At 42.3% G+C, this 18587-nt stretch overlaps 2 protein-coding genes across 2 annotated transcripts; both read left to right on the forward strand.

Annotated features, from left to right (window-relative positions):
* The first annotated feature begins 4530 nt into the window (after positions 1 to 4530).
* Positions 4531 to 9121, forward strand: LOC307271100 (deoxycytidylate deaminase-like). Its single transcript, XM_080054976.1, has 6 exons — positions 4531 to 4726; positions 5158 to 5245; positions 5393 to 5528; positions 6834 to 6950; positions 7571 to 7667; positions 8431 to 9121. The coding sequence occupies exons 1-6, from the start codon at positions 4665 to 4667 to the stop codon at positions 8480 to 8482; spliced, it is 552 nt and encodes a 183-aa protein (XP_079911102.1). The 5' UTR covers positions 4531 to 4664; the 3' UTR covers positions 8483 to 9121.
* A 1399-nt stretch (positions 9122 to 10520) lies between these two features.
* Positions 10521 to 12120, forward strand: LOC307271103 (deoxycytidylate deaminase-like; the record flags this gene model as incomplete). Its single annotated transcript, XM_080054979.1, has 5 exons — positions 10521 to 10571; positions 10716 to 10848; positions 11372 to 11488; positions 11797 to 11890; positions 12060 to 12120. 5 exons carry the CDS (start codon positions 10521 to 10523, stop codon positions 12118 to 12120), a joined length of 456 nt encoding a protein of 151 aa, XP_079911105.1.
* Between the last annotated feature and the right edge of the window lie 6467 nt (positions 12121 to 18587).

The raw sequence follows: 18587 nt of genomic DNA on the forward strand, positions 1-18587 counted from the left end.
AGGACAAACTGACGCATTGATGATGAGGAGAAGGAGGAAGAGTCTCCGTCTCCTGGTTTAGAAAGCCGTCGGTTAAAATAGAAAAAGATATTTATGACCTCATTCATTATATCCATCACTGGACTAATAATACACTCACACACACACACACACACACACACACACACACACACACACACACACACACACACACACACACACACACACACACACACACACACACACACACACACACGTGCATGAGGCTTTTCTGTGTCTTTACATTTTTAATAATTTCTCATTGAAATAATCGTTTCCTCCTCTTCACAGAATGGAAAATACTCATGTAATAAAAATATTCAATTCTATAACAATAGGAATAGATAGATAGATAGATAGATAGATAGATAGATAGATAGATAGATAGATAGATAGATAGATAGATAGATAGATAGATAGATAGATAGATAGATAGATAGATAGATAGATAGATAGATAGATAGATAGATAGATAGATAGATAGATAGATAGATAGATAGATAGATAGATGGATAGATGTTTCTGTGAGTCTATGTTGCCCTCTGCTGGCGGACGCTAGCAGCTACATCTATCTTTAAACCACAGACCATCCTTTAAATCCATCTATCTATCTATCTATCTATCTATCTATCTATCTATCTATCTATCTATCTATCTATCTATCTATCTATCTATCTATCTATCTATCTATCTATCTATCTATCTATCTATCTATCTATCTATCTATCTATCTATCTATCTATCTATCTATCTATCTATCTATCTATCTATCTATCTATCTATCTGTCTGTCTATCTATTGTTTAATGGTCCAAATTGGGCCCAAAGTGTCAATATTTTGTGTGGCCACCATTATTTTCCAGCACTGCCTAAACCCTCTTGGGCATGGAGTTCACCAGAGCTTCACAGGTTCCCACTGGAATCTTCTTCCACTCATTCATGACGACATGAAGGAGCTGGTGGATATGAGAGACCATACGCTCCTCCACCTTCCGTTTGAGGATGCCCCAAAGATGCTCAATAGGGTTTAGGTCTGGAGACATGCTTGGCCAGTCCATCACTTTTACCCTCAGCTTCTGTAGCAAGCCAGTGGTCATCTTGGAGGTGTGTTTGGGGTCGTTATCATGTTGCAGTACTGCCCTGCGGCCCAGTTTATGAAGGGAGGGGATCATGCTCTGCTTCAGTATGTCACAGTACATGTTGGCATTCAATGAACTGTAGATCCCCAGTGCTGGCAGCACTCATGCAGCCCCAGACCATGACACTCCAACCACCATGCTTGACTGTAGGCAAGACTCACTTGTCTTTGTACTCCTCACCTGGTTGCCGCTCCACACTCTTAACACCATCTGAACCAAATAAGTTTATCTTGGTCTCATCAGACCACAGGACATGGCTCCAGTGATCCATGTCCGTAGTCTGCTTGTCTTCAGCAAACTTTTTGTGGGGTTTCTTGTGCATCATCTTTAGAAGAGGCGTTCTTCTGGGACAACAGCCATGCAGACCAGTATGATGCAGTGTGCGGCGTATGGTCTGAGCACTGACAGGTTGACCCCCCCCCCCCCCTCACCTTCAAGCCCTGCAGCAATGCTGGCAGTATTCATAGTTCTATTTTACAAAGCCAACCTCTGGGTATGACACTGAGCAAGTGCACTCAACCTTCGTAAACTGGGCCGCAGGGCAGTATTGCAACATGATAACGACCCCAAACACACCTCCAAGATGACCACTGCCTTGCTAAAGAAGCTGAGGGTAAAGGTGATGGACTGGCCAAGCATGTCTCCAGACTTAAACCCTATTGAGCATCTGTGGGGCATCCTCAAACGGGAGATGGAGCGCAAGGTCTCTAGTGTCCACCAGCTCTGTGATGGGAGGAGCTGGTGGATATTAGGGTGGAAGAGGATTCCAGTTGCAACCTGTGAAGCTCTGGTGAACTCCATGCCCAAGAGGGTTAAGGCAGTGCTGGAAAATAATGGTGGCAACACAAAATATTGACACTTTGGGCCCAATTTGGACATTTTCACTAAGGGGTGTACTCACTTTTGTTGCCAGCAGTTTAGACATTAATGGCTGTGTGTCGAGTTATTTTGAGGGGACAGTAAATTTACACTGTTATACAAGCACACTAACTACTTTACATTGTATCAAAGTGTCATTTCTTCAGTGTTGTCCCATGAAAAGATATAATTAAATATTTGAAGAAATGCGAGGGGGTGTACTCACTTTTGTGAGATACTGTATGTATATATTATGTACATATACAGTATCTCACAAAAGTGAGTACACCCCTCATATTTCTTCAAATATTTCATTATATCTTTCCATGGGACAACACTGAAGAAATGACACTTTGATACAATGTAAAGTAGTCAGTGTACAGCTTGTATAACAGTGTAATTTTACTGTCGCCTCAAAATAACTCGACACACAGCCATTAATGTCTAAACTGAAGGCAACAAAAGTGAGTACACCCCTAAGAAAAAATGTCCAAATTGGGCCCAAAGTGTCAATATTTTGTGTGGCCACCATTATTTTCCAGCACTACCTTAACCCTCTTGGGCATGGAGTTCACCAGAGCTTCACAGGTTCCCACTGGAATCCTCTTCCACTCATTCATGACAACATCACGGAGCTGGTCGATATTAGAGACCTTGCGCTCCTCCATCTCCCGTTTTAAGAAGCCCCAAAGATGCTCAATAGGGTTTAGGTCTGGGGACATGCTTGGCCAGTCCATCACCTTTACCCTCAGCTTCTTTAGCAAGCCACTGGTCATCTTGGAGGTGTGTTTGGGGTCGTTATCGTGTTGCAATACTGCCCTGTAGCCCAGTTTACGAAGGTTGAATGCACGTTTTCAGCGTCATACCAAGAGGTTGGCTTTGGAAAATTGACGTATGAGTGCTGCCAGCATTGCTGCAGGGCTTGAAGGGGTGGGGGGTCAACCTGTCAGTGCTCAGACCATACGCCGCACTCTGCATCATACTGGTCTGCATGGCTGTCGTCCGAGAAGGAAGCCTATTCTAAAGATGATGCAAAATAAAGCCCACAAATAGTTTGCTGAAGACAAGCAGACTACGGACATGGATCACTGCAACCATGTCCTGTGGTCTGATGAGACCAAGATAAACTTATTTGGTTCAGATGGTGTTAAGAGTGTGTGGTAGCAACCAGGTGAGGAGTACAAAGACAAGTGTGTATTGCCTATAGTCAAGCATGGTGGTTGGAGTGTCATGGTCTGGGGCTGCATGAGTGCTGCCAGCACTGGGGAACTACAGTTCATTGAATACCAACATGTACTGTGACATACTGAAGCAGAACATGATCCCCTCCCTTCGTAAACTGGGCCGCAGGGCAGTATTGCAACATGATAACGACCCCAAACACACCTCCTAACGACCAGTGGCTTGCTAAAGAAGCTGAGGGTAAAGGTTTTGGACTGGCCAAGCATGTCCCCAGACCTAAACCCTATTGAGCATCTTTGGGGCTTCTTAAAACAGGAGATGGAGGAGCGCAAGGTCTCCAGTATCCACCAGCTCCGTGATGTTGTCATGAATGAGGGGAAGAGGATTCCAGTGGCAACCTGTGAAGCTCTGGTGAACTCCATGCCCATGAGGGTTAAGGTAGTGCTGGAAAATAATGGTGGCCACACAAAATATTGACACTTTGGGCCCAATTTGGACATTTTAACTCAGGGGTGTACTCACTTTTGTAACCGGCAGTTTAGACATTAATGGCTCTGTGTCGAGTTATTTTGAGGGGACAGTAAATTTACACTGTTATATAAGCTGTACACACGCTACTTTACATTGTATCAAAGTGTCATTTATTCAGTGTTGTCCCATGAAAAGATATAATGAAATATTTGAAGAAATGTGAGGGGGTGTACTCACTTTTGTGAGATACTGTATGTATATATTATGTACATATATAAGAAACTGGCTTGGGAGCTGACAGGGCCTGTTAAAAGACAACGTAGTTTTGTGCTGTGTCCATGATCACCATATTTACATACATATCTTTGCAGGTAAAGCTCCACTAGGACATCTATCCTTAACATGGCTGTTGGCCCAGTGACTGCAGTGAATGACCACATACAAATACAACGCAATTATATAATGACAGAAAGTACGTCTTCTAATATTGATCTAGCATCGTTTGTGAGGAGGATTTAATTGCGCTGTGTACACACGCCCATACACACACACACGCCCATACACACACACACACACACACAGACACACACACACACACACACACACACACACACACACACACACACACACACACACACACACACACACACACACACACACACACACATAATTTCCTTTCCATCACCTGATATAAACGTTGGCGTCTTCTGATTGATCCGTTGACATTATGACACAACAGCCAATCAGGACGTGGCACGATAGATGTAGAAGTGACGCACGCCGTTCATATAAATCCAGGTAACGGACAGGTGAAGCTACAGACAGACAGGTGAAGCTACAGTGGACAGGTGAGGCTACAGACAGACAGGTGAAGCTACAGACAGACAGGTGAAGCTACAGACAGACAGGTGAAGCTACAGACAGACAGGTGAAGCTACAGACAGACAGGTGAAGCTACAGACAGACAGGTGAGGCTACAGTGGACAGTCGGGTCAACATGGCGGACAACTCACAATCCTCAACTGCTGCTGGAGCTAGTGACGGTGCCCCAGGCCCGAGGTACAGTGAATCTGGATCAGGGTCATTTTATGATGTTTATTTGTCCATTGTGCTGAATTGTGTATGTTCTTGTACAACTATTTTTTGTGTGTGAGTTTTAGAAAGTAAAGACATTTTTGGGAAAAGTGTGGTTCTTCCTTTGGGACAGGCCTTTAAAGGGCTGTTTGAGGGTTAACACTAGGTTTTAAGGACAGGCCTTTAAAGGGCTGTTTGAGGGTTAACACTAGGTTTTAAGGACAGGCCTTTAAAGGGCTGTTTGAGGGTTAACAATAGGTTTTAAGGTTCAGGTATGAATTAGGTTTATGTTAGGGTTAGTGTAAGGGTTGGGGTTAGGCATTTAGTTTGGATGGTTAGGGTTAGGGTAAGGGGCTAGGGAATGCATTATGTCAATGAGGATGTTTATCCGGCTGAATCGTGTCTCTGTGTTCTAGTGAGAGAGAAGTCGACCTGAAACTGGATCACTACTTCATGAACAAAGCTGTTCAGAATGCAAAAGACAGCCATGACCCAAAAACAAAGGTGTGTGTGTGTGCGCGTGTGTGAGAGAGAGAGTGACGGTGACATCTACCACAAGCATTACTAATGCCCTTAAAGTGTGTGAAATACTAATAAAGATCACTGATGCATTTATTCTTGGATTTAAATCTTTTCCCTCCCTGTGTGTAGGTGGGGGCGTGCATAGTGAACCAGGAGAAGAAGGTTGTTGGTGTGGGTCACAATAAAATGCCCAACGGATGTGAGGACAAAGGGCTACCATGGGGAAACGATGATGATGACCCGCTCAACAATAAATACGTCTATGGTGAGAATACATTCACACAGCACCTAGATTACATTTTGTGAGGCCTGGCACTTTGGTTACATTTATTTTATTTTTATTTTCATAGATTTTTTTTTTTTTTTAAAGATATTTTTTTTGGCATTTTTATGCTTTATTGACAGTGTAGAGACAGAGTTGAAATGGGGCAGAGAGGGGAGTGACATGCAGAGAACGACCGCGGGCTGGAACCCGGGTCCGCTGCTGGCCGAGGCCCATGGGGGGGACACCCTACCAACTGAGCTAAGGGCCCATGGGGGGGGGACGCCCTACCAACTGAGCTAAGGGCCCATGGGGGGGGACGCCCTACCAACTGAGCTAAGGGCCCATGGGGGGGGGGGACGCCCTATCAACTGAGCTAAGGGCCCATGGGGGGGGACGCCCTACCAACTGAGCTAAGGGCCCATGGGGGGGGGGTGCCCTACCAACTGAGCTAAGGGGGGGGGGAACGCCCTACCAACTGAGCTAAGGGCCCATGGGGGGGGGGGACGCCCTATCAACTGAGCTAAGGGCCCATGGGGGGGGACGCCCTACCAACTGAGCTAAGGGCCCATGGGGGGGGGGGTGCCCTACCAACTGAGCTAAGGGCCCATGGGGGGGACGCCCTACCAACTGAGCTAAGGGCCCATGGGGGGGGGGGTGCCCTATCAACTGAGCTAAGGGCCCATGGGGGGGGGGGTGCCCTACCAACTGAGCTAAGGGCCCATGGGGGGGGGGGGTGCCCTACCAACTGAGCTAAGGGCGCCCCTAGATTTTTTAAGAAAAGTAAAATGTGCACATACAACAAAGTAACTCCTGTTTGAATCCATCATAGCACGTTGTGAGGTCAACGTAGGTTTGCTCATGGTGCTCAAACTCGACGAGAGCACAGGGACCGTCTACAAAGGGAAACACCCAAGAGAAACATATTCAATACCTTCACTCTGATAAGTCAGTAAGACAGACAGACAGACAGAGAGACAGAGAGACAGACAGACAGACAGACAGACAGACAGACAGACAGACAGACAGACAGACAGACAGACAGACAGACAGACAGACAGACAGACAGACAGACAGACAGATAGACAGACAGAGAAACATATTCAATCCCTTCACTCTGATACAGTGCAGTTATTAGTGGAGCTTAGAGGACGTCTGCTTTCAGTCAAAATGAGGCTGGAGCCCATTGTCTGTCTTATGACTGGCGTGGTAAAAACAATACCGCTTTAGTCCAAAGGGGGCGCAAGGATTAACACAAACTGAAAGTTCCTCAGAGCACCTTTAATGTATGTATACATGTCCCCCCAGTTTGCCATGCTGAGCTGAATGCCATAGTGGACTCACGCGGACATGATCTGAAAGGCTGTTCCCTCTACACGACTCTCTACCCCTGCAACGAGTCTTCCAAAATCATCATTCAGAGCGGTGGGTGATGCCAGCAACCACACACACCCACACTCACACACACACACACACACACACACACACACACACACACACACACACACACACACACACACACACACACACACACACACACACACACACACACCCACAACCACACCCACAACCACCCACACCCACACCCACACCCACAACCACAACCACACACACACACACACACACACACACACACACACACACACACACACACACACACACACACACACACACACACACACACACACACACACACACACACACACACAACAAACACACACACACACACACACACACACACACACACACACACACACACACACAACCACACACACACACACACACACACACACACACACACACACACGCACAAGAATGCTATTTTTTTATATAGTTTTTCTTAATGCCTTTGTCATGTGTATACGCTCACCCAGGAACAACAGCTGGCGTAGTAAAAACACTACCACTTTAGTCCAAAGAGGGCGCTAGAATGAACACACTGAAAGTTCCTCGTAGACACTTTAAAGCACTTAGGGGGCGCCAAAAACACAAAAAGTCTATATCTCCTAATCTGAAATACATCTAATCATTGTCTCTCTTTCCAGGTATTACTGAGGTCATCTATCTCTTTAATAAGTACGAGGACGATACAGAGACAAAAGCTTCCAAAAAGATGCTCGAATTGGCAGGAGTCCAAACCAGGTGAGCTACTTTCCTTTAATTCACTGTGTCCAATTAAACAGATAGCCATTCATTCCTGATAATGTGACACCTCGAAGGGCATTAAAGGTGCTGTAAGCGGAATGGTTCTTTTAGCTAACTTCCTGTCAGTTACTGCAGTTAGCAGTCCCCTCGCTCGTCCCTACGTCACCACATTAATGCACTGCGGTCTTCAAACAGCGAGTTATCTAGCATCATCTCAGATCCATAAGTGTGATAAAACATGATAAAAACCATCAAAACAGACATTGGGAAGGATTTTTACCTGCTCCGCCATTGTAGGCGCATAAACATTCACCCATCTGTCGCTCTGGCGTGCACTGGCAGTAAAACGGGTGCCGGTTTGTAGCGTTCTCTCTTCTGATTGGATATTAATTTCGGAATACTCCAATAAGTTTATTTGTCGATTAAAGAGCGATTTTACACTTATATTAACATAAATAAACCGCTTACTTCACCTTTAACCCTTAAAATGCTCAAGTGCTAATCAATCTGCTAAAGAATGCTAATAAACACTAATGAAAACTCTTAAAGGTGTAGTAAGTGATTCTGGAGAACGCTTGTTGTCAGAATAACTGTTTGTCAAAATCAGTGAATATTTCATCATGAAAGAAAATCAAGTGTTACTGTAATACACAGCCTAGACTCTGTAAACTGTGCATCACGAGGAGATATTCACTGATTTTGACAAAATGGTGTTTTATGTGTGTTGCCGTAGACTCAGGTGTTTTTTGTCTTTTTCCAGGATGTACAACAACGAAGATAAAAAGCTTGAGATCGATTTCACCGTGCAGTGAAAATGCAAACGGCTCAACTTTCTCCTCTGTCCTCTTTGTCAATTTCACTCTCGTTTGCACATTTTATTTCCTCCATGTAACTAACTCCCTTTCTTACCGGGAATTTAGGCCTACATGAATATTTTAGTCTTATTTTAGGTAAATTAAACCAGTTAGCATCAACACTTAGTCTTATCTTTACCCACTATTAAGAGTCTTCCTACTGTGTGCATCTGGGTTTTTCCTCTTTTTTTGCTTTTAATTACAAGTGAAAATCCTGCTTTAATTGGTTTAAAAAACATATTCAAGCCTTCATGCCATTAAGTCTAGAGACACTGCAGCTGAACAGGGTAAGATCTTAACTTACAGATATCATCATGAAGCTTTACCAGTCGATTACTGACATTAAAATAATTATTTTAAATTTGCAATATCCAACTAATTATGTGTGCATTTAAAAAAGCTAACATCTGGATGTTTGATGAAGCCAGAGCCCTTTGGTTTATACTGGTATGAAGAAGAAATGTTATGGAAGAAAAATAGACCTTAACCTCTAAATTCACGTTTTCTCCTGCAGTGTCTCGCATTAAGCTGAATGTAAGTTGTCCTTTGACTGTATTTTCATCATACATCATAGAATTAAGAAACACTGAAAGTTCCTCGGAGAACCATTAATTTGGGATTGGCACCGTTCTGGGATAGTATACTTTAAGGTGTTACTGCTACTTTTGTATTTGTTTGGAATATATTGTATGCATGTAAATCCTTATGGTGGAAGCATGAAATGAAATAAATAAAAATAATTATGAAAAAGAAAGATTTTGTTTTCTTAACCTCAAAACTGCCGCAGGTCATTAGTTACAAAAGCTCTAAAACTAAAAGCTCAAACAGGAATTTTTTAACTTTAGAAACCCAAATTAAAAAAGTTGAGACTGAAATGCATAACGATAATGATCCAGAACAATTACACAATCTGTCTGTTCTGAGGGCCAAATATGATAAATGATCATCTGACAAAGTAGCTAGGAGTCTAATGTTGAAACAAACATATTACGACCAAGAGGAGAAATCAGGTAAATGACTAGTTTGGATAATAAAGAAAATTGCCGAAGCTCATCCATTCTATTCTATTCTATTCTATTCTATTCTATTCTATTCTAACTGGCCAAACTGGTATTTCATAGCCGCGACAGTGGAATTACATTTTGATTAAATAACATCAAAAACGCCCACACATACACACACACACATTATGTTTCCATTGTGCTAAATTGTGTGTGTTCTTGTACAACTATTTTCTGAGTGAGTTTTAGACCTAAAGAGTGAAGACATTTTTGGAAATGAAGGAAATTTTGTCCGATTCTCCCTTTGGGACAGGCCTTTAAAGGGCTGTTTGAGGGTTAACACTAGGTTTTAAGGACAGGCCTTTAAAGGGTTGTTTGAGGGTTAACACTAGGTTTTAAGGACAGGCCTTTGAAGGGCTGTTTGAGGGTTAGAACTAGGTTTTAAGGACAGGCCTTTAAAGGGCTGTTTGAGGGTTAACACTAGGTTTTAAGGACAGGCCTTTAAAGGGCTGTTTGAGGGTTAACACTAGGTTTTAAGGACAGGCCTTTAAAGGGCTGTTTGAGGGTTAACACTAGGTTTTAAGGACAGGCCTTTAAAGGGCTGTTTGAGGGTTAACACTAGGTTTTAAGGACACACACACACACACACACACACTCACTCACTCACTCACTCACTCACTCACTCACTCACTCACTCACTCACTCACTCTGCCAGCCAGGCTTATTACTGCCCACGCTCCTGGGTCACACCCAAATACCATCACAGGAGTGTCAGGGAACTATTTATACTGCATCAGAAAACTAGTAGCTGATCCGTACGTTGAGCTTTCAGGATTTGATAGTAAAATCCCTTTGAATAATCAGGATGTAAATAATACAGACACTAACTGCTGCCGGAGATGGTGGACCCCTGAATGTTGCTCCGGCTGAATCGTGTCTCTGTGTGTTTGTGTTCTAGTGAGAGAGAAGTCTACCTGGAATCTGAACACTACTTCATGGGCTTAGCTCTTCTGACTGCAAAAAGGAGCCAAGACCCAAACACACAAGTGTGTGTGTGTGTGTGTGTGTGTGTGTGTGTGTGTGTGTGTGTGTGTGTGTGTGTGTGTGTGTGTGTGTGTGTGTAAGGTGTTTGTGTGTGTGTTTGTGTGTGCGACAGGGAATTTTAAATCTATTCTCCTCCCTGTGTTTAGGTGGGGGCGTGCATAGTGAACCAGGAGAAAAAGGTTGTTGGTGTTGGTTACAATAAAATGCCCAATGGATGTGAGGACGAGCTACCATGGGCACGCGATGATCCTGACCCGCTCAACAATAAATACCTCTATGGTGAGAATACATGGGCGCACACACTCACTGCTTTTTCATAGCTTTAATTTTGTGAATCTTGGCAATTTGGTTAAATGTATTTAATTTTTATTTTCCAAAACATTTTTAAGAACAAGAATTGACACAAACCGAAAGTTCCTCGTAGACACTTTAAAAAAACATATTTCTTTCTCTCCCATGGTCCTACTTCACCTTTGTATATCTGCCAGACAACCTTATTAATCCTCAAAGTAATCATATAGTATTTAAAGTAACAACAAGGAACTTTTAAATATTTCTGAAACAGTCTCATTTTTCCTCTAATGATCATAAATGACATGTAACAGCAAAACGAGACCATCAGTGCCAAAGAATGCTATTTTTATGTAGTTTTTCTTAATGCCTTTGTCAAGAGTACGCTCACCCAGGAACAACAGCTGGCGTGGTAAAAACATTACCACTTTTGTCCAAAGGGGGCGCAATGATTAACACAAACTGAAAGTTCCTCAGAGCACCTTTAATGTATAAATGCATGTCCCCCCAGTTTGCCATGCTGAGCTGAATGCCATAGTGAACTCACGTGGACATGATCTGAAAGGCTGTTCCATCTATGTGACTCTCTTCCCCTGCAACGAATGTACCAAACTCATCATTCAGAATGGTGGGTGTTGAAACACACACCCACACACACACACACACACACACACACACACACACACACACACACACACACACACACACACACACACACACACACACACACACACGCGTTTGTACAGCTTTGTAATTCCTTTGCTCACCCAGGAACAACAGCTGGCGTGATAAAAACTGTTTTGTCCAAAGTGGGCGATAGAATGAACACACTGAAAGTTCTTCGGAGACACATAAGGCACTTATGTTCCTACCATAAACACTACATGTCCATATCTCCTAATCTGAAATAACTCTAATCATTGTCTCTCTTTCCAGGTATTACTGAGGTGGTCTATCTCTCTGATAAGTACAAGGACACTCCAGCAACGATAGCTTCCAAACGGATGCTTGGCTTGGCAGGAATAAAAAGGTGAGCTACTTTTCTCTGGCAAACCCCTTCCCAGCTTGTATCCAGTGTTAATACACAGCCTAGACTCTGTAAACTGTGCATCACGAGGAGACATTCACTGATTTTGACAAAATTGTGTTTTTTGTGTGTTGTAGACGCAGGTGTTTATGGATTTTTCTTCTTTTTCCAGTGTCTTCATGGACATGCCCAACGAAAACTTGCTCGAGATCGATTTCACACCCATACAGTGAAAATGCAAAGAGCTGAACATCGGGAGTGAAGCCGGAGACAGCAGACCAGATCTAAAGGCACTTTCAAGCCTCTGTTTTTCTTTGTCAATTTCACTCTTATTTGCAGTTTTTCTTTCCCTTATGTCACTCCTATTCTTACTAGGAATGTAGGACTTCATGGTTATTTTAGTCTTATTTTAGGTAAATTAAACCAGTTAGCATCAACATTTAGTCTTATCTTTACACACTATAAAAAGTCTTCCTACTGTGTGCATCTGGGTTTTTCTGTTTTTGCTTTTAATTATAACTCATATAAAATAATGATTTAATTGGGTTTAAAAAAACATATTCAAGCTTACATGCCATGCAGTCACTGCAGGCAAACTTAAATATATCATCATGAAATTCGCCAGTCGATTACTGACATTTAAACTATTATTTTAAATTTGCAATATCTAACTAATTATGATGTCAGGTTTCCCTCCTGTGTGGTTACTGCTCCCTCCCCTAATGTGTTGCACCTGTGTCTCGTTGTCTACCCTGTCTTGTGTCTAGTATATATACTCCTTGTGTTCCTCTGTTCCTTGTCTGTGCATTATGGTGTTTGGTGAGTCTTGTCCCCTGCATGTTACTTGTGTTCTGTGTTCTCTGTGTTTTTCCGCCTCCTGGACTTTTTGCCTTTTTGCCCGTTGGCCTTTTTTTGTTGCATTTTTTGAGCCTTTATAAATTACCCTTTACTTCAACGTCTGCATTTGGGTCCTGCTTGCCTGCCTGCCACTACCATAACAAAAAGTAGGAGTGAGTATAGAGTATTTAGTATTTAAATTTTAAATGATTAGTGATCAAAGTATGGGAACAATTGCAGGTGATGAAGATGTAGATAAGTTTAATCGTTCTGTTTGTGACTCTAATTTAGAGGCAGCAAAGGAATCCATTAAAGGAAACAAGTAATTTATTAGCTAAAATCAATATCCTTGTTTTTTTTTATCTCAAACGTCTGTCTGTCCCACCCCAGCATAGACAGAAAGATCTTTGAGAATAACCACACGTGAGCACAGTTGTTTGTTTGTGGCGAGTTAGCGATTAGTCTTTATTATGCCTGCACAATCTCGCCCGGTTGAAGAGTTACATTATCAAACAATTAAAACTATTAATTCCATTGGTGACACTTCACAATGAGGGTACACTAATTAACTAGTTAATTAATGCTTAATTAAGGCTTAATAAACATCTACTTAAGCTGCCCCTGCTTATAAGAACAGCAACGTCTGTTATTAGTTTTAAGAAGTAGCTCAAAACACATCTTTATGCTGCTGCTTTTATTTAATTCCACCATATATTTATTTTGTTTTATGGTTTTTTATCTTTTATATTTGTTTTATGTTTAATGTAAGGTCTGACTCTAGCATTTTATTTATTTTTATTAAATTTTTATCTTTTGCTCTTTGGTTTATTGCCTGTGATGAATATGTTTTGTTTTATATTTTTCTTTGTTTTGTGCATGTAAAGCACTCTGAGCTGCATTTTATGTATGAAGGGCGCTATAAAAATAAAGATTATTATTATTACCTAGCAATAATGCACGATATTCTAATTTTTTGAGTTTCAACTGTATGTACTGCATTTTTAATTCCATTGGTGACACTTTACAATGAGGGTACACTAATTAACTAGTTAGTTAATGCTTAATTAAGGCTTAATTCAAATTCAAATTCAAAATTGGCTTTATTGGCATGACAGTTTTTAAAAAAAACAATATTGCCAAAGCAAACATCAAATAATTCGAACAAATATTCAGACAATACACAATGTGTCAAAATAAAACAATATACAATATGAACGATATATACATCTGTATGAATATTATATTGTGTGTGTGTGTGTGTGTGTGTGTGCGTGCGTGCGTGCGTGCGTGCATAAACATCTACTTCACAGTAATACAGGTGAAACTCAAAAAATTAGAATATCGTGCAAAAGTTTATTTATTTCAGTAATTCAACTTAAAAGGTGAAACTAATATATATATATATATATATATATGATTTTATTCAGGACACATGAAGATCCATAGTACAATGTATAAAAAATAGACTCAATACATAAATAACATAAATAACAACAAAAAGCACACCAATGCATGCAGATTAAAAAAAAAAATAAAATAAGAGATCAGCATACAACACTTGCAGTATACAAAGATGCCCTCCAATGTCTCCAGAGTGTGGATGAGAACCTGACAGAGCTAAACCCAGGCTTGGCCAATGCCTGAATAATACTGTTTTGTGATGCTGTCACTCTACATATAAAACGATACATGAAATTCCTAATTAAAGCATGACAGGTAGGCACACCAACATTTACAAACATTTGACTGGCACTAGACCATCTCGGTATTCTGAGAAGCATCCGCATTCCATCATTATACGCCACAGTTAGTTTTTTCATATTGCTTTTTCTGTAAGCACGCCACAAATGGGCAGTATATAGCGGGGTACAGAATGCTCTAAATAGCGCAACCTTTACAGCTGTAGAACACATGTTAAATTTACGTGCAAGCATATTGGCTTGACCATACATCTTACGACACTGTCTTTTGATGTCTTTATCATCTGACAAATCATTAACAAAATGGTGGCCTAAATACTTCACATCATCACATACTTTAAGAGCAGTACCAGATAAAAAGAAATCAGGAAATACCAATTTCCTGTCTTCTTTGCCTCTGACAATCATAATATTACTTTTATTTGCATTATATCGAATATCAAAATCCACACCGTATTGGGAACAAACCTTCAAAAGTTGTTGTAAGCCAGCACTATATGGGCAAAATATAACCAAATCATCTGCATACATAAGGTGATTAATGAGACTATTGCCAATCACACATCCTGTATTGCATGCATTCAACTGCTGTGACAATTCGTCCATATACACATTAAAAAGAAAAGGAGATAGGATTCCACCTTGGCGTACACCGTTACCAACATAGAAAGGTTCTGACACATAATCCCCCCATTTCACCTGCATAGACTGATGAGCGTACCAGTAGACTAAGATTCTAATAATGACTTTAGGCACTCCTCTATGATGCAACTTAAAGGCCTACTTCACCGGTTTGAATATGAAGGTGTATTGAATTCTGAGATCCTATGTAATATAAATGTGCGAAAAAAATTGAAATTGGTTCATCCTAGCCTGAGAAAAGGCAGAAAGAGTGTTTTTTTAACCCTATATTTCTCTTTCTCGTGACATCACAGAAAGAGAAATATAGGGTTAAAAAAAAAACTTTCTTTGTAAATATTACTGTGATGTCTTTTACTGTGACATCACAGTAATATTTACAAAGTACGTTTTTTTTTAACCCTATATTTCTCTTTCTGTGATGTCACGAGAAAGAGAAATATAGGGTTAAAAAAAACACTCTTTCTGCCTTTTCTCAGGCTAGGATGGACCGATTTTTTTTTTTTTTTTGCACATTTATACTACATAGGATCTCAGAATTCAATACACCTTCATATTCAAACCGGTGAAGTAGGCCTTTAAGGAACAGTTTCTGATGATTCACACGATCAATATATTATACAGACTCATTACATGCAAAGTGAGATATTTCAAGCCCTTATTGTTATGATAGCTCGAGGAGAACCCAAAAGCAGACCGGACACCAGGTAGTCAGTTAAGAACAATGTTTAATTTGGCAGGCAGGCAGGACACTGGATGGCTGGATGGTGTAGCGAGCAGAGGCAAGTATATATATTTTAGCTCATTTGGACGCTGTTTTGGCCGTCTTTTTTTATTGATATAGGCTATTGGCAATATTATATCTACTTTCAGTTTCTTTACTGACCCACCACGAAACGTGATTAGTGTTCTTAAAGATACTTAGATTATAAAACAAGAGGTCCAAAACACAGATGATGATTAAACAAACTAATGTATGACTTTATATTACACTAGTAGATTTGAATACGCAGCATATAAAGAGAACGCTGGCGCTTCTAGTGTTAAATAAATGTTTCTGCCTAGAAGGAAATCTAGCAATCTTTTATTCGCAAAGACTGCAATACGTTTTATAATAAAGCCTAGTAGTGTTGTCATGCAGCTGCGAATGAAATGAGCAGGAAATGGAAAATCGAACTCTGAGCAATCGATTGCAGCAGTGTACGAACAACGTAAGGAGAGCTTCTCCTGAGAGACCGTTCGGGAACCACTACTACAGAGGTAAACAACTTTGGTAAGTCATAACGTAGGAGTCTTCGTAGCTCGCTAAGAGAGGACGTTATCGGGAAACCGGGCCCTGGTACGTAGTATACTCTGGCGCTGAATGACTGGAGTCCACAGGCTTAAGTAGAGAGATCCTGATTAGCCAAACGATCCACACCTGGAGCAGTCTGCCCAGGAGTGCTGCCACGCCAACATGCCAACAGGGACAGACAAGAGAAAAACACACAGAGGAGGAGGGGAGACTGCCAAGCCGTGAGTCATGACAGTAACGTGGGAATGGGAACAGGTCTCCCTTGAAAAAGAGTCTTCAGTCTCAATGGGATTTACCTGTAGAAATAAAGGTTAAAAATAAGTCACTGATTTAGACAACAAACATTTTCCAGAATCACTGACTCCACCTTTACTTACACCATTAATATATATCATTTCTATTTTATTAATATTAAAACTAAAACCTGATTTATAATTTTCAGAAGGATCTACTAACAGGAAGTCAGCTGACCCCAAGGTGTGGCTGGACAGACTGGGGGCCATCATCAGGTGAGCTCAGCTTCACTCAAATATAATTCAAAACTTTATTCAAATCATGAGACGACATTCATATTAACCTCAGACAGCGACACACACACACACACACACACACACACACACACACACACACACACACACACACACACACACACACACACACACACAGGTTGTGTTTGCATCACTTCCGAGGACATTACATTCATTTCCTGGAGACTTGCCTAACCCTCACCCTAACCTTAACCTACCCTCACCTAAAAGCAAGTCTTCACTCTAACATGTCATTATTACGTTATGGTACATACATACATACATACATCTTCAACCGCTTATCCGAAATCGGGTCGCGGGGGCAGCAGCTTGAGCAGGGAACCCCAAACTTCTCTTTCCCGGGCCACATCAACCAGCTCTGACTGGGGGATCCCGAGGCGTTCCCAGGCCAGTGTGGAGATATAATCTCTCCACCTAGTCCTGGGTCTTCCCCGAGGCCTCCTTCCAGCTGGACGCTCCTGGAACACCTCCGTAGGGAGGCGCCCTGGGGGCATCCTTACCAGATGCCCGAACCACCTCAACTGGCTCCTTTCAACGCAAAGGAGTAGCGGCTCTGCCCCGAGTTCCTCACGAATGACTGAGCTTCTCACCCTATCTCTAAGGGAGACGCCAGCCACCCTCCTGAGAAAGCCCATTTCGGCCTCTTGTACCCGCGATCTCGTTCTTTCGGTCATTACCCAGCCTTCATGACCATAGGTGAGGGTAGGAACAAAGATCGACCGGTAGATCGAAAGCTTTGCCTTACGACTCAGCTCTCTTTTCGTCACAACAGTGCGGTAAAGTGAGTGCAAAACCGCCCCTGCTGCTCCGATTCTCCGGCCAATCTCACGTTCCATTGTTCCCTCACTCGAAAACAATACCCCGAGGTACTTGAACTCCTTCACTTGGGGTAAGGACTCATTCCCTACCTGTAGTAGACAAACCATCGGTTTCCTGCTGAGCACCATGGCCTCAGATTTAGAGGTGCTGATCCTCATCCCAACCGCTTCACACTCGGCTGCAAACCGATCCAATGAGAGCTGAAGGTCACAGGCCGATGATGCCATCAGAACCACATCATCCGCAAACAGCAGAGATGAGATCTTCAGACCACCAAACTGCAACCCCTCCCCACCACGACTACCCCTTGATATTCTGTCCATGAATATCACAAACAGGATTGGTGATAAAGCGCAGCCCTGGCGGAGGCCAACCCCCACCGAAAACGAGTCCGACTTACTACCGAGAACCCGGACACAGCTCTCGCTTTGAGCGTACAGAGATTGGATGGCCCTGAGAAGGGACCCCCTCACCCCATACTCCCGCAGCACCCCCACAGTATCTCCCGGGGAACCCGGTCATAAGCCTTCTCCAGATCTACAAAACACATGTAGACTGTATGAGCAAACTCCCAAGCTCCCTCTAGGATCCTTGCGAGAGTGAAGAGCTGGTCCGTTGTTCCACGGCCAGGACGGAATCCGCATTGTTCCTCTTCAATCTGAGGTTCGACTATCGGCCGAACCCTTTCCAGCACCTTGGAGTAGACTTTGCCGGGGAGGCTGAGAAGTGTGATACCTCGGTAATTGGCACACACTCTCTGGTCCCCCTTTTTGAAAATAGGAACCACCACCCCGGTCTGCCACTCCTTGGGCACTGTACCCGACTTCCACGCAATGTTGAAGAGGCGTGTCATCCAAGACAGC

Source organism: Ammodytes marinus, assembly GCF_949987685.1.
Source record: "Ammodytes marinus genome assembly, contig: scaffold_72, whole genome shotgun sequence".
Classification (NCBI taxonomy): Eukaryota; Metazoa; Chordata; class Actinopteri; order Uranoscopiformes; family Ammodytidae; genus Ammodytes; species Ammodytes marinus.